The following is a 15,033-nucleotide window of genomic DNA, read 5'->3' as shown; positions in this document are numbered from 1 at the left end:
TTAAAGGTTTATTTTCCCTAACCTACAACAGTTAATAATACATAATCAAGCACACTGAACTGCGGTGTACTGTTCTCTGTTTCCATGTATATAATCCTGTTCAGTTTATACTTCAAGGACAACCAGAAAACAGCGTCAGGGAAGCCCATTTCAAAATAGAATATATTGCACTACTTATTACTATTCATTCAAAATAAGCTATGTTACAATAAAGCTCTATTTCAAGTGATGAGTTACAAGAATTATAATTATATTAATATTCAAATTATATTAGTATTATGTCAGTATTAACATTATATTTGTTTTATATCATGATTATATTAATATTATAGTTATTTCTGCACTCCATATATTATTTTACAGATGTGCAGCTGCACAGTGTGTGTTTATTTTACATTTACATTTACAGTTTTAGCTGAACTGTGTTTATTTTACACACACAGGACCAGCTGGACTGTGTTTATTGTACACATACAGGGCCAGCTCGACTGTTTATTTTATATGTACAGGGTCAGCTGGACTGTGTTTATTTTACACATACAGGACCAGCTGGACTGTGTTTATTTTACACATACAGTACCAGCTGGACTATGTTTATTTTACACATACAGGGCCAGCTGGACTGTGTTTATTTTATACGTATAGGACCAGCTGGACTGTGTTTATTTTATATGTACAGTACCAGCTGGACTGTGTTTATTTTACACATACAGGACCAGCTGGACTGTGTTTATTTTATATGTACAGGGTCAGCTGGACTGTGTTTATTTTACACATACAGGGCCAGCTGGACTGTGTTTATTTTATACGTATAGGACCAGCTGGACTGTGTTTATTTTATATGTACAGTACCAGCTGGACTGTGTTTATTTTACACATACAGGACCAGCTGGACTGTGTTTATTTTATATGTACAGGGTCAGCTGGACTGTGTTTATTTTACACATACAGGACCAGCTGCACTGTGTTTATTTTACACATACAGTACCAGCTGGACTGTTTATTTTACACATACAGTACCAGCTGGACTGTGTTTATTTTACACATACAGGACCAGCTGGACTGTGTTTATTTTACACATACAGTACCAGCTGGACTGTGTTTATTTTACACATACAGGACCAGCTGCACTGTGTTTATTTTACACATACAGTACCAGCTGGACTGTGTTTATTTTACACATACAGTACCAGCTGGACTGTGTTTATTTTACACATACAGGACCAGCTGGACTGTGTTTATTTTACACATACAGTACCAGCTGGACTGTGTTTATTTTACACATACAGGACCAGCTGGACTGTGTTTATTTTATATGTACAGGGTCAGCTGGACTGTGTTTATTTTACACATACAGGACCAGCTGGACTGTGTTTATTTTACACATACAGGGCCAGCTCGACTGTTTATTTTATATGTACAGGGTCAGCTGGACTGTGTTTATTTTACACATACAGGACCAGCTGGACTGTGTTTATTTTACACATACAGTACCAGCTGGACTATGTTTATTTTACACATACAGGGCCAGCTGGACTGTGTTTATTTTATACGTATAGGACCAGCTGGACTGTGTTTATTTTATATGTACAGTACCAGCTGGACTGTGTTTATTTTACACATACAGGACCAGCTGGACTGTGTTTATTTTACACATACAGTACCAGCTGGACTGTGTTTATTTTACACATACAGGACCAGCTGCACTGTGTTTATTTTACACATACAGTACCAGCTGGACTGTGTTTATTTTACACATACAGTACCAGCTGGACTGTGTTTATTTTACACATACAGGACCAGCTGGACTGTGTTTATTTTACACATACAGTACCAGCTGGACTGTGTTTATTTTACACATACAGGACCAGCTGGACTGTGTTTATTTTATATGTACAGGGTCAGCTGGACTGTGTTTATTTTACACATACAGGACCAGCTGGACTGTGTTTATTTTACACATACAGTACCAGCTGGACTGTGTTTATTTTATACGTATAGGACCAGCTGGACTGTGTTTATTTTATATGTACAGGGTCAGCTGCATTCAGGGTGGAATTCAAACCCAAACCCTCTTTCCACCCCCAGCTATGTCTGTGGTTGTAGTGTATGTCTAATCAAAATCTAAAGCCCCAATCACATACAAATTGCATTGCCATTAGTATGTGTATATTTGTTATAAAAATCCATATTAATGACTGTAAACATATTTTAATACTGTAAAGAATGTATTGTCTTAGAAAGCCCAAATGCGGCAAAAGATTTTGTCATTTGTATGGAAACTGACAGCAAAGGAAATATTGGCATCGTTTCCATGGTACTGTTCCTCCCTTTTGGTTGCTTTTGTTGTTTTCATGTGTTGGGGTTTAATGTTGCATAATAGCAATAATGGTGCTTTTGTTCTGCATCTCGATGTTTTTGTGTTATGGCTTAATAATTGTGTTGCGACTTTTTCCGTTTAATTATGCGTTTTGTATTCTGCATCTCTGAGCCACAGTAATATAATTCAACACTAAGATTAAAAAAAAAAACCGAGTCAAATAAAGACAGATGAATAGACACTTGTGTGGAAAAACCTTTTTTTTTTTAAACTGTGGAACGTTCAGAAGCAACTGCTCTTATATAATTTAACGTGAACAGCACAAGATCGCGTTAGCTTTACTAACCTATACCTTTCCCCAAGGTTGTTGTTTTTTTGCCGTTGAACTTGACCCAGCAGCTGGCTGATTCAAGAAGGAACCCCCGTTCTTAAGAATAATTGTCCTAATATGGAAAGCGCAGCCCAGCCTCGCAGGGGCGGAGAGCCAATTGGAGCCGAGGTAGGTTGTTTCTATTTGGCACGCAGCTCTTCGTCCCAGCACTGGAAGACGAGCCGAGGAGTGCGACACGACCTACCTGAACCTGGAGCGGACCAGCCACAGCTCTGGTCAGCAGTGGTCACTCTCACACTGCACTGGTCAGCGGCTACCCACAGGGCAAGGGAGATTTTTTGGCAATTTTATCTTGCATATGAAGAATACATTTTACCTGGATATCCCGAAGAACGTACTTGTCAGCACTGGACAAGGTCTTTTTTTTTTAAAAAAACAAAAAAAACAACGACTGGGCCCGTTATAGTGTCCTCTCTAACGGCACTGTCTACCGCGGTAGTTGGCACAGCTTGGCTGTCGCCGAAACATATTGAGCGCTCTTTACATTCCATGTAGCGCTCGATGTCGAGCAAAGGAGATCTGCGGAGCTAGTGACTCAGTTCCCTGGAATAAACTTTTTGCGGACACGAACGAAAAAGCTGAAAGAGAGTGTACGCGGGAGCGAGTGTGGGAGACAGACGGACAGACAGACATTCGGATGTCTGCGTCCCAGCGGTGCTGAGAGAAGTCAGCACTGTCCCGCGCGGTAAAGGCGCCGAGGAGCGGCTGCTGCGCCCAACGCGCGCTCATAAATGCCCAGCCGATCGCGGGGTCTCGAGGCTGGGCGGCAAGATGAGCTCGTGGGTTGCGCTGCTCGTGGCGCTCACGGCATGCCTGCGGTTTGGTGGCGCACAGGTAAGATCTACATCACGTCGTTACCGGGGTCATAAGCGGTCTCTCACCCTCTCGCCGGCTCTCTCCTTTACTCTGGCGTGGATTTCTGCGCGCTAAATTCCTCCGTCTCGGTTTACGCTTAGACTGGACTGAGGCTCGGTGTTTGTTTTACGTAGCTGTGTCCGCTGCCCCCTTAAACTGCCTTCATTTGTGGGTTGAAATTTAACCAACTTTGGCGCGTACAGTGGCGCGTGGCTGATGTGCCCGAGCGGCCGTCTTCGTATGCGGAGAGGACCTGACCGCTTCAAATGAGCCGCCCTGCGCCCCGATAACAGCGAAAACCGCACTCGCGCTTGATTCTTAATCTCTGTTTGTTTATATCTGCAATTCACTCACTGGGTTTAAACAAAGCGACAGTTAGTGTTGCTGAAATGAATGCTATTTGGCCGCGCGCCCGGTTTCTTCGCTGCCAAAATACATCACTCATGCCACTAACGGCCATAGAATCGTTGTCATGCGCCGGTGATTTCTCTGTTAAGCCTCCACTCGCTTTAGCTCCGTGATATCTGGCATTTAGCGCGTCGGCGCGCGTTTAGCCCCGGGATTAAAACGATGACGTCTGCCCTCGTAGCATGTACATCTGCAAAATTAGAAGGGGAGCGCAGCGCGAGTGGCCACTGGCTGGAAGCAAGTCCTGTGGCTCAGGTCACGGTCGGGGCCGGTGTGGCTTCACCTATGACCTCTGTCCTTCTCTAGGAAATCCCTGGACATGCACATGAATTGTCCACGCGTACGGTTCGGTTGCGGAGTAAATCCCTCACTAATGGTGCTTTTTAATCCACCGACTTGGTATTTAACATCACGTCATTGCTAAACAGGAGAGGGGTCGGCGAAAGAGCAAAACCGTCCATTCTTTCTCTGGTTTCCCCCGAAGATTAAGCGAGATTAATCGTACATTTGTATTTGTTTGCTTTTTGTTTGTTGGAGTCTAGGCCATTAGAAGGGCGGCACGCCGGCCTACTGCTTTAACGCGGCAGAAGACACCATTTAACGCTATATAAACGGCAGAAAAAAATTATTTCCGTGTGATTGGAAAGACATGTGGGGACCAGCAGCAGCAACTCAGATTATTTGGAGTTCATTCTGTCCGAGGTATTATGTGTCATGACTCGGAAAGTCTGCGATCGCGGGCCCAGCTCAGGATTCAGCCACGTAAATCAAGCTGTCAGGGTTTATCTGATGATTCTAACAGGCCTGAAGGCATCATCATTCTGTAACTGTGCCTTCTAATTGCGTTTTTATTTAATCCCTAATCTCTCCTCCTGTGTAAATGTAGACAGGCTATGAGATTTGTCTTGGAGTTATGTTTTAAATCAAACCCAGCCTACTTTTTCATCCTACTCTCCTTTCATCCATCTATCCATCATCTACCTACCTATTTATGTGATGTGTGGAATCTGCAGGCTAAATGCATACATCTGTGTCACCTGCCAAGTAGAGGATACACTATTTCTTTATGGCTAGATTCAGCATTTTGGCAGATAGCCATGAGGTTCCACTCTAATCTTTGGCAGAGAGCACTGTGTGTGTGTGTGTGTGTGTGTGTGTGTGTGTGTGTGTGTGTGCGCGTGCGTGTGTGTGTGCGCGCATGTGTGCGTGTGAGTGTGTGTGTGTGTGTGTGTGTGTGTGTGTAGTAATCCAGGCCCATAATTATAGCCTGCTCCCCCTCACCTCTGTGGACTATTAGCATTCCTGTGGCTCTGTCCCATGATTCAGCTGGTCACTGCAGTGAGGGCATGGCGGTACTCTCCGTAGGACCTCTCTGTAACTGTCCAACACACAAGCACACACACACACTTGTGCACGCACACACACACACACACGCATGCACGCGCACACACATACTCGCACGAGCATGCAGGCATACATAAACACACACGTGCACACATGAAGAGAACACACTGAGGGCAGTGGGGAGCCATGGCTTACTTACACACTGATTTTTTGTGCCTTTCTGTTGGTGGGGGGGGTCATATAGGCACATAATATTGATGTATATGCAGCATGACATCATAGTTTTATGGGACTCACACACAGTGTACCTTTAAACTATTTGCTCTTATCTGTTATTAGAAGAAGGGAGAGAGAGAGAACTAAATAAAGGAGAAACTATAGACGTGTTCCTCCATGTGCTCGTACTGAATGTGGCCGTACTCAGTGGTGGTCATACTCGGTGTGGTTTTGATGGCCCGAGTGATGCAGGGCTAAGAGCGGGACGCACAGACTTCTCTCCACGTAGACAGACATTTTTGTTTGACGAAAGACAAAACACGGAGAACCAACAAACGTTAACAGCCGGCACATATAACAAACCCATGCAGCATGATGTTAATGACAAACACAGAAACATAGGCACGACCAGAAACCTGAACGAGTACAGCCAGTGAACAACACACTATCTCTAACAATGAGCGACAGCTAACACTACCAACACAGGGGTTTAAATACATACAAACGAAACATATAACCAGGTGCAGGTGTAATGAAGTACAATGAGAACAAGGGGGCGTGGTTCCAAACAAGGGACAGTCGCAGTGAAGACAGTCGACAATACACTGCAACTGCATGTGGCGGGCCGTACCACGTGATCAGTGGGCAGGGGAGCGTTCCGTGACAGTGGTCATGCTCAATGGTGGTCATAGAAACCTGCCATTATTTTGCTCTATGATATCTCTCCATATAAATATCACAGAACCGATCAAGACTTGACACAGATTTCCTGGTGCTTGAGTAACACTATGACACGGACATCTAGCGTCCCGATGATCTCACATGGACGAACACTTCTCGTTTCCATGTGACATGGTTAAAGATAGGTGCGTGTGACCTGGACGGAAGATCCCAGAACTTTGTCAGAGGGTGCAAAAATACGAGATTTATTGCGCAGGTGATTAATTTGGAACATCTGCATCTTGGTGCATTTCATCTTATTTGGGACTGTAGATCTACATGGGTTTTGGTGGATGTGTGCATAACTGAATGACGATTCAACATGTAATTGCAGGATACTGTAGATAAAGATGTAGAGGTAGTCCAAATTTCAGTGTAGCACAAAAGTTTGCCAAAGAAACAAGATATTTCAGCCAGAGATGTCTTGGCCCTAATCAGTAGAGTGTCTATAAGTGTGCAGACAGAGTGTCTACAACAGACACTTGAAGCAGTCCGATCCCTGATCATGTCAGGCGCTATGCAAACACACTACCATGCGGTACAGTCTCAAGTCTGTAGGTGTGTAATCATCGGTATTGGTTATTAAAATGGACAGCGGAGTGTGGCTGGGAGTGGAAGCCAACTACAGCACTGCACCTCGCTTTAAACTGGCTCACACACATTTTAAAGGTCGAACAGGTGTGTGCAGAGCTGTACTGACTACTTAGCATACCGGTGCACACACGCATACACACACACACACACACAGACACATACATACATGTGCACACACACATTTGCTGGCCCAATGCATGCTCATTCAGACACATTAATGCATGCTCATGCTTGCACTTGCTTGCACAAAGACATGTCTCACTCACACGCACGCACACACACACATACATACACACACACACACACACACACACACACACACACACACACACACATACTTGCGTGCTCAAGTGGAAAGACAGATATGAAAGCTTTATTTATCCTTGCTGTTCCTTTGCTATGCAACATTACTCATAATCAGAGATATGTGTGTTTGCATATATGTTTGTGCATTTGTCTGTGTGTAAGTAAGTGAGAGAGATAGAAAGAGCCTGTACATGTTTAAATGTGTATCAACACATTTTGGTCACCATCATTTGAATGCACCCAAACAAGAAACAAGCATGCATGCAGACACAAGCATAACCCCCGCCCCCCTGCCACACATACTAAAGCTTCATTAGTAGTGATATATGCACACACACACAGTGATGGACACCATAATTCAGCAAAATGGCTCTCTGCCCTTGGCCACACATCTGTTTCCAAATGTGAAATGTGCCAATCATGGAAACCTGCAAACTGTGTGTGTGTGTGCGTGCGCGTATGCGTGTGTGTGTGTGTGAGAAATGAGCCTTTAAAACATTTAACTCCACGCTGTTTACTCTGTTTTATCGGCTAACGTTTTTTGATGTACCTTTTTCTCTCACTCCCTCCTCTCCACCTTCCTTTATTCCCCTCCCTCTCTCTCTCCCTCCCTCTCTCTCCCTCCCTCTCTCTCTCCCTTCTAGAGTGAACCTCTCCCTCATTCTCTGGTCGACCTGGTGATGAACAGTCCAATCTCTTCCATGGAAGAGCTCCACAAGCTCCTGGACGTTGACTCCGTAGGTAAAAGCTGATCTCTGACACTCTTGTATGTCCTACACACAGAAGAACACAGAAGGGCTCAACAGAGGGGGCCCTTCAATCATGTTTATAGAGGGGGCGGTTCAGCTCGAAGACCCCACACACATGTGCCTCCCCTACACCCGTGTTTGTCCCGCATGTGCCTCCCCTACCCCAGTGTGTGTCCCGTATGTGCCTCCCCTACACCAGTGTGTGTCCCGCATGTGCCTCCCCTACACCAGTGTGTGTCCCGCATGTGCCTCTCCTACACCAGTGTGTGTCCCGCATGTGCCTCTCCTACACCAGTGTGTGTCCCGCATGTGCCTCTCCTACAGCAGTGTGTGTCCCGCATGTGCCTCTCCTACACCAGTGTGTGTCCCGCATGTGCCTCTCCTACAGCAGTGGTCTAAGGCTCCAACCAGGTAGCAGTGGGAGAGGTTTGAGTTTAGAGTACTGTAACTGTGTGGGTGTGGCTGTGGGTGGAGGGGGTGTTAATATGCTGGTGACCTTGAAAGCTCTGGCTTTCAGTTTACCGAAGGGACACACACACACATACACACACACACACACACACACATATACACACATTCGCACACAAGGCCATGCCATTGTTCCCCTGTACCGGAATACTCCATGTCTCTGTGTGTGTGTGTGTGTGTGTGTATGTGTGTGTGTGTGTGTGTGTGTGTGTGTGTGTGTGTGTGTGTATGTGTGTGTGTGTGTGTGTGTGTGTGTGTGTGTATGTGTGTGTGTGTGTGTGTGTGTGTATGTGTGTGTGTGTATGTTCTCTTCTGTACAACACTGATTGTTGTAGCCATTTTTATCAAACCCCAAGATGGGGGTCCTCTCCTTTGAAACCACACGCACACACACACACACACACACACACACACACACACACACAGTGAAGGTTTGGGGTTAGCTGAGTGATGCAGAATTCTCACAGCAAACACACACCTGCCTATAACACCATCTTCCCTCAACCTCCCGCTAACAAACATATACATAGACAGGTGACTCACCTCCTGTGAGCAAGGTCTAGACAGATCTCAAATACATATCTAATCTATGCCTCTCTCTTTCTCTCTCTCTCTCTCTCTCTCTCACTCACACACACACACACACACACAGAGAGACAAACACATAAGCCTTAAACCATGCAATTTCCTTTATCCCATGATGAACGAAGTGTCTAAAAAAATCCCCTTGCTACAGTAACGGGGCGGTCACCAAATCAACCAGAACTTTCAGTCCGGCTTTACCTTGCTAGGGAGCACATTTCAATCCAGCTACGTTTCACCTCACAAAGGCATTTCATCTCTGCCTTACAGGATTATTGAGCATTTATTATCAGTTCATCTGACTCCAGCACTGAGCTTGGCTCAAGAGAGGTGTTCCAGATCAATTTAATTTCATCTCCGCATTCGAGGAATGCAGAGAGATATTTCATCCCTTTGTTACAGCACTGGATAGAGGTGAAGCACCGAAACACCAAACAGATCTGTGTAACCACCAACGTGTCACCTCTGTGTAACACATAAGCACAGAAAGAGGCAAAGAAGGAATTAAATCCTCAGCAGTAGCCAATAAGAGTGGACTAGACATTCAAGCCTCCAAGCTACTGGCCAATCACGGTGTTCTGTTGCCCATTCCATGAGACTATTTCTTGCTGTCTGGTGTCTAAAAGGAAATAATCATCAACGCCACCAGTAAGACCCAACAACTTCAAATAACCAGTCAGCTACGTGTGTGTGCCCAACAAGAATGCTGATGCAAAATCAGTTTTTGCCTTTGATATCTCAATGAATGTTGTAACATAAGTAAGATGGGAGCTGATCTTAGGTCAGTGATCCGAGAGCCTTGGTGCCACGCTGTAATATGAACGCACCGAAGCTGCAAGGGCCTGCTGAGGCCGACCGTGCTGCTGACTCAGCTTTTCTCTCTCTCTCTCCCTCTCTCTGTCTCTCTCTCTCTCTCTCCCTTTCTCTCTCTCTCTCTCTCTCTCTCACTATCTCTCTCTCTCTCTCTCTCTCTCTCTCTCTCTCTCTATCTCTCTCCCTTTCTCTCTCTCTCTCTCCCTCTCCAGAAGAGGAAGCTGATGAGGGCCATTCTAACGGCACACACAGACGTCTTCCCAGAAGCCTTGGTAAGTGCACTCTCTCTATCTGTCTAACCCTCCTTCTCACTCTTGCTGTCTCTCATTCTTCTCTTTCTTTCTATCTCTTTCTCTTCTCTGTACCTCTTGGTCTTTTGGTCTTTCCTCTGCTCCACATTGGTGGTGGTGGTGTGAGTGTATGTGTGTATGTGTGTGTGTGTGGATGTTTGTGAATGTGTGTTATGTCTCTCTGCTCATCTGGAGTCTGCTTCTGCATCTGACTGTCTCAAAGGAAGCATCCAGTCTAGCCACTTGTCCTTAGCCGACCTCTAACACACACACACACACACACACACACATCCCTATTTGAGCCCCTTGGCTGGCCATCCTCTTGACTCCCCCTCATACACACTCAGGTGTCTCTGTGTGTACGCTACACACGTAGCGTACACACAAACACACAAATTCTAGGGATTGAGTTATGGTTCCTGTCCACACATCTGTTAGTCCAGCCTGCCTGTGTCATCCAGAGCAGAATGTGAGTGTGTGTGTGTGTGTGTGTATGTGTGTGATTCAGAGCAGAGGGTATGTGACTGTGTATGAGCCTCTGTCGGCCAGAGCAGTGTGTAACTGTGTGTGTTTGTGTGTGTGTGAGTGTGTGTGTGTGTGTGTGTGTGTGTGCCTCTGTCGCTCAGAGCAGTGTGTGTAACAGTGTGTGTGACTGTGTGTAACGGTGTGTGTAACAGTGTGTGTGACTGGGTGTAACGGTGTGTGTAACAGTGTGTGTGACTGTGGGTGTAACGGTGTGTGTAACAGTGTGTGTGACTGTGTGTGCAATTTGCATTTGTGCTCTTGTGAGTTTCTGTCACCTAGTTAAAAATTCCTCTTTTCCTCTCTCTCTCTCTCTCTCTCTCTCTCTATCCCTCCCTCCTCATGTCTCCCTTCATCCTCTACTTCTTCCTGCCCTTCCCTGTCTCCATCTGCCTGTCTCTCTCTCAGCAGGTGTGCAGGTGGCTCAGCAGGCTATGTGTAAGGTGCGCACAGAGGTGATGGAAGTCACACGCTCCATGTTGGACAGGCGCAACGCCAACTTCTTGCTGTGGCCCTTGTGTGTGGAGGTGCAGCGCTGCTCCGGGTGCTGCAACTCCCGCAATATGCAATGTGTGCCTGTCACCAAGGAGATGCGCCACTTACAGGTACACATACACACGCACACACACACACACGCACACACACTTGCAGTGCACTCTCCTTCACTCCCTACATATTTTTCTCCTCAGCAGTTATTCTGCACTCTCACACACACATCATTCTCTCTCTTGTCTTGTTTTACTTCTAGATGACCAAGATTCAGTTTATCAACAGACAACCCATCTATGAGAAGGTGGTTATACCTGTGGAGGACCATGTCACCTGCAGCTGTCAATCTCGCACTGCTGCCCCCGCCCCTGCCCCTGCCCCTCGAGCCAAGGCCACGCCCCCTCCCCCTCGGGTCCTCCCCAAGGTCATTCCGCCGCCCAGCCAGTCGAAGGAGGAGCTGCATCGCCATGACGACCTCAAGCAGAACCAGAGGCTGCATCTGGATGACCGGGAAGCTCAGCAGTGGCAGCCCAAATATGCACCGTCCCACACGCAGGGGGCGCCAGTGCACACTCCCACGCGTACGCAGAGCAATCGGCCCGCTCCGTTCCAGCCTCTGCTCACGTACACTCCGGCTGTGCCGGCCCATGCGGGCAGAGAGGACACATGGACTCAGCGTGCGACGCCGGGAACTCTGGACGGGCACACCCATCGCCAGCCAGAGCCTGAGAGGGCTGGAGAACACCGCACACACCTTGGTAGCGGTGACAGCAAGAGCGAACTGCATCACCACCAACACCATGGACACCATCGCCACAACTCCCGCTTCCAGAGTGATGAGGCCACGCCACAGCTGCCCCACCGCAACCTGTCTCACGATTCCAGCCAATCAGGTGGCACTGTTCATCATCATAGCCAATCAGAGGTGGTTCCTCCCCACAGCAGCCAATTGGAGGGCTCTGTTCTCACATACACTCATGTTGAGGTCATTGGTCAATCCAGTGGCCAATCCAAGCTGCCTGGCCGTCATTTTGCTCAAATAGTAACTCCCAGTATTCATAGTAGCCCATTAGAAGTGGGCAGTCAACCCCACAGCCAATCAGTTCATGCAGAACATCAGGAAAAGTCCTCAAAGCTCCAAAGACACCATGAAGAAAAAAGTGACATGGAGCGTGAACAAAAACAATCTGAACATCACCACCATCATCATCATCAAAATCAGAATCAAACACAAGCTACCGGACATCATCAGGCCAGTACACACAGAGCAGGTAGGGGAAATTGCGTGTGTCACCGTGCATGTTTGTCTGTGTGTGTGTGTGTGTGTGTGCTATTTGTCACACACATCCACAGGCTGTCCTCATTGTATTCTAATTAGTGTAGCGTCTGTGTCCTGTTTTCTTTCCTGGTCTCCCAGCGTCATTGGTGACATATAAATTAATAGGCTGAGAATATCACTGGAACCTTGTGTGTTGTAATGGCTGCCTTGAGATGCCCGCTTTCCATATTTATATTAACACAATTTCCCTTTGCCTCTCTCTCTCTCTCTCTGTCTCTCTCTCTCTCTTTTTCTTATTGCCCCACAGTGACAAATGCCCCACCGACCATGTCGCCCACACCCCAGCCGCCACCTCCACCCACCACTCAGCGGAGACGACGGAGAAAACACAGGAGGAGGATGAGCAAGTCTGCTATGAGGGCCATGATCATGTAAGAGAGCGAGAGAGAGAGAGAGAGAGAGAGAGAGAGAAGCATGCGAGACAGCTGAAGACAGAAAGTGAAAGGGATGAAGAGAGACTGAGATATGGGGAGAGAGAGAGAGAGAGAGAGAAGGAGAATAAGAATGAGAGAGAGAACGAGTGTTAAAGAGAACGGGGTCAAAGAAATGGATGAGGAGAAAGCTCAGCAGCTGGGCTGCTCCAACACGTTTGATCAGTTTCTGGTGGGGAGTTGTTGTTGTTTGAGGAGAGTCTACTGAGACATGCATCCAGGCACGTAACAGGACTCTGCCTCTTTCCGTCCCTCTCCAGGGTGATGTCCTAAACGAACTGTCTCCCTTCGCCATCATGGACCCTAAGAAAGCCCAGGACAGCCGGACGTGGGGCGGACCTGCACGCAGTACATCACCTCCCCACACACTGGAAATATCCTTCACAATAACTGGAAGTGGCTTTGATCTTTGCCAGATAAGCTCTGACTTGACTACATTTCCCAGCAGGCAGTAGGGTGGACAAGGGCCGGCTGTGCCGGCGCTCGGCACTGTGGGAGCTGGATGCTCTTAGGAATTCCTGAGAGCCGTTTGAACATGGAAAAGGCTTCTGTGGGACTGCGTGCCAATTAACACATCAAAAATAACACAGGTACAGCCTGCCAAATAATGAGACATACTTGTAGGGCCAATGTCCATAGGATCTGCTGGCTGTTTGTCACACGGACAACTGCCAAATAGTGAGTGATATCTGACTACACCTACTGACTCCCTGTTTTCTGTCAAAACGGGACTATTTGCTGCTGAAACCCCTTAATGCACCTAGACTCCAAGGACCTGAAAACTAGATGAAAGTGCATCTGCACACATTGAGCCGGTCAAAGTCGGAAGTTTCCGGAAGGGCGTGAGAGCTTCTGGATGGGTTTAAACTGGGACACTCCACAAGTGAAAGCAGCAATGTCAGTGGAAGTGTTAAACGTCCCACAGAACGGCATTCCTGAATGCGCGTTGAGCTCTGTCCTGAAGAGGTGTGTTTCTGTGGCAGTTCGCACTGTAGGACTTCCTAGGTGCCAGGAAGCATGGAGGTTTAGGAAAAATGGATGACAAAATGGTTTAAATCTGTCTGAGTATCGTGCCATGTGCAATACCAGTGTCTTGCTGGGACTGAAGTCACACACTGGAATTCTGTCTGTGGAGAACGCACACTGTGTTCAGTATTTTAACGCGTTAGTAGAGGCAACGTCAATGTGACATGCTTTATCTTTCCATGCTCCTACTAGCAGCCCTACTAACGCTATACGCAGCATATCAGTAACATGCGAAAGGTTTAGCAGGAACACAAATCAAAAGGAAGGTTGCAAAATGGCACAGGCAAAGAGAGTCAAGGTGCATAACTGTGTTATTGTGTATTATTCCAAACCTGTAGGGGGCGATATGGAGAATGTTCAAAACTGTGCTTAGTCACGACAAAAGGCTTAAACTACTGAGGATGCAGATGCTAGCAGGTTATTGTGGATTTAATCTAGTGTTTGAACTGCTCTGTAACACGCAAGGCTACACTGTAAATGTTTTTAAAAATTATTTTTATCTGCTGTTTTTTTCTTAACTTATTTATAAAACAGGTAGATGCACTATTCATCTGCTTTCAAGAGTAATAAAATGTTATGTTCTAAAGATAATGGTTGTAATAATGTAATAATGCTATTTTAATATAAATATAAATAGAGAAACCCATGCATGGCCTCAGAAGTTTTGATTTCCTGGGAGAGCGTGTGGGAAAGTGTGTGGGAGGGTGTGTGGGAGGGTGTGTGGGAAGACGGAGATCCGTTCCACCTCAGGGGTGATGACACGGTTCTGTTTCACTTCCACCAGAAAGTAAACACAGTCAGCATCACACAGCATCAAGAATAGGAGACCAAGCAACTGAAACAGGATTCCTGTTGCTAACAAAGCTAATTTGACTTATAATTCAGTTTTCATATGTCCGGTTTAGAACATCCTCGGAGAGAGAGAGAGAGGGAGAGCGTGACTGAGTGAGTGAGTGTGTGTGTGTGTGTGTGTGTGTGTGTACGCGGGTGTGTGTACGCGTGTGTGTACAGGCGCGCGTGTGTGTACGCGTGTGTGTACGTGTGTGTGTGTGTGTGTGTGTGCATGCGTGTGTGTGTGTGTGTGTGTGTGTGTGCGCGTGCGTGTGTGTGTGTGTGCGCGCGTGCGTGTGTGTGTGTGTGTGTGTGTACGCGGGTGTGTGTACGCGTGTG

General features: G+C 46.7%; 1 protein-coding gene across 4 annotated transcripts; it reads left to right on the top strand.

Moving 5' to 3' along the window:
* Positions 1 to 2,872: 2,872 nt before the first annotated feature.
* Positions 2,873 to 13,162, top strand: si:ch211-79m20.1 (bromodomain-containing protein 4B). 4 transcript variants are annotated; one of them, XM_027023420.2, is made up of 7 exons: positions 2,873 to 3,545; positions 7,799 to 7,895; positions 9,979 to 10,038; positions 10,990 to 11,183; positions 11,327 to 12,338; positions 12,654 to 12,777; positions 13,098 to 13,162. In XM_027023420.2, exons 1-7 carry the CDS (start codon positions 3,483 to 3,485, stop codon positions 13,108 to 13,110), a joined length of 1,563 nt encoding a protein of 520 aa, XP_026879221.2. In that variant the 5' UTR covers positions 2,873 to 3,482; the 3' UTR covers positions 13,111 to 13,162. The 4 variants fall into 4 exon arrangements, with proteins under 4 accessions (XP_026879221.2, XP_026879220.2, XP_026879222.2 ...); XM_027023419.2 differs by having other exon boundaries at positions 10,987 to 11,183; XM_027023421.2 differs by lacking the exon at positions 13,098 to 13,162 and having other exon boundaries at positions 10,987 to 11,183; positions 12,654 to 12,781.
* The last annotated feature ends 1,871 nt before the right edge of the window (positions 13,163 to 15,033 follow it).

This window comes from Electrophorus electricus, chromosome 21 (assembly GCF_013358815.1).
Source record: "Electrophorus electricus isolate fEleEle1 chromosome 21, fEleEle1.pri, whole genome shotgun sequence".
In the NCBI taxonomy this organism is placed as follows: domain Eukaryota; kingdom Metazoa; phylum Chordata; class Actinopteri; order Gymnotiformes; family Gymnotidae; genus Electrophorus; species Electrophorus electricus.
The sequence above is the reverse complement of the archived record's forward strand: the minus strand, read 5'-3'. Positions and strand labels throughout refer to the sequence as shown.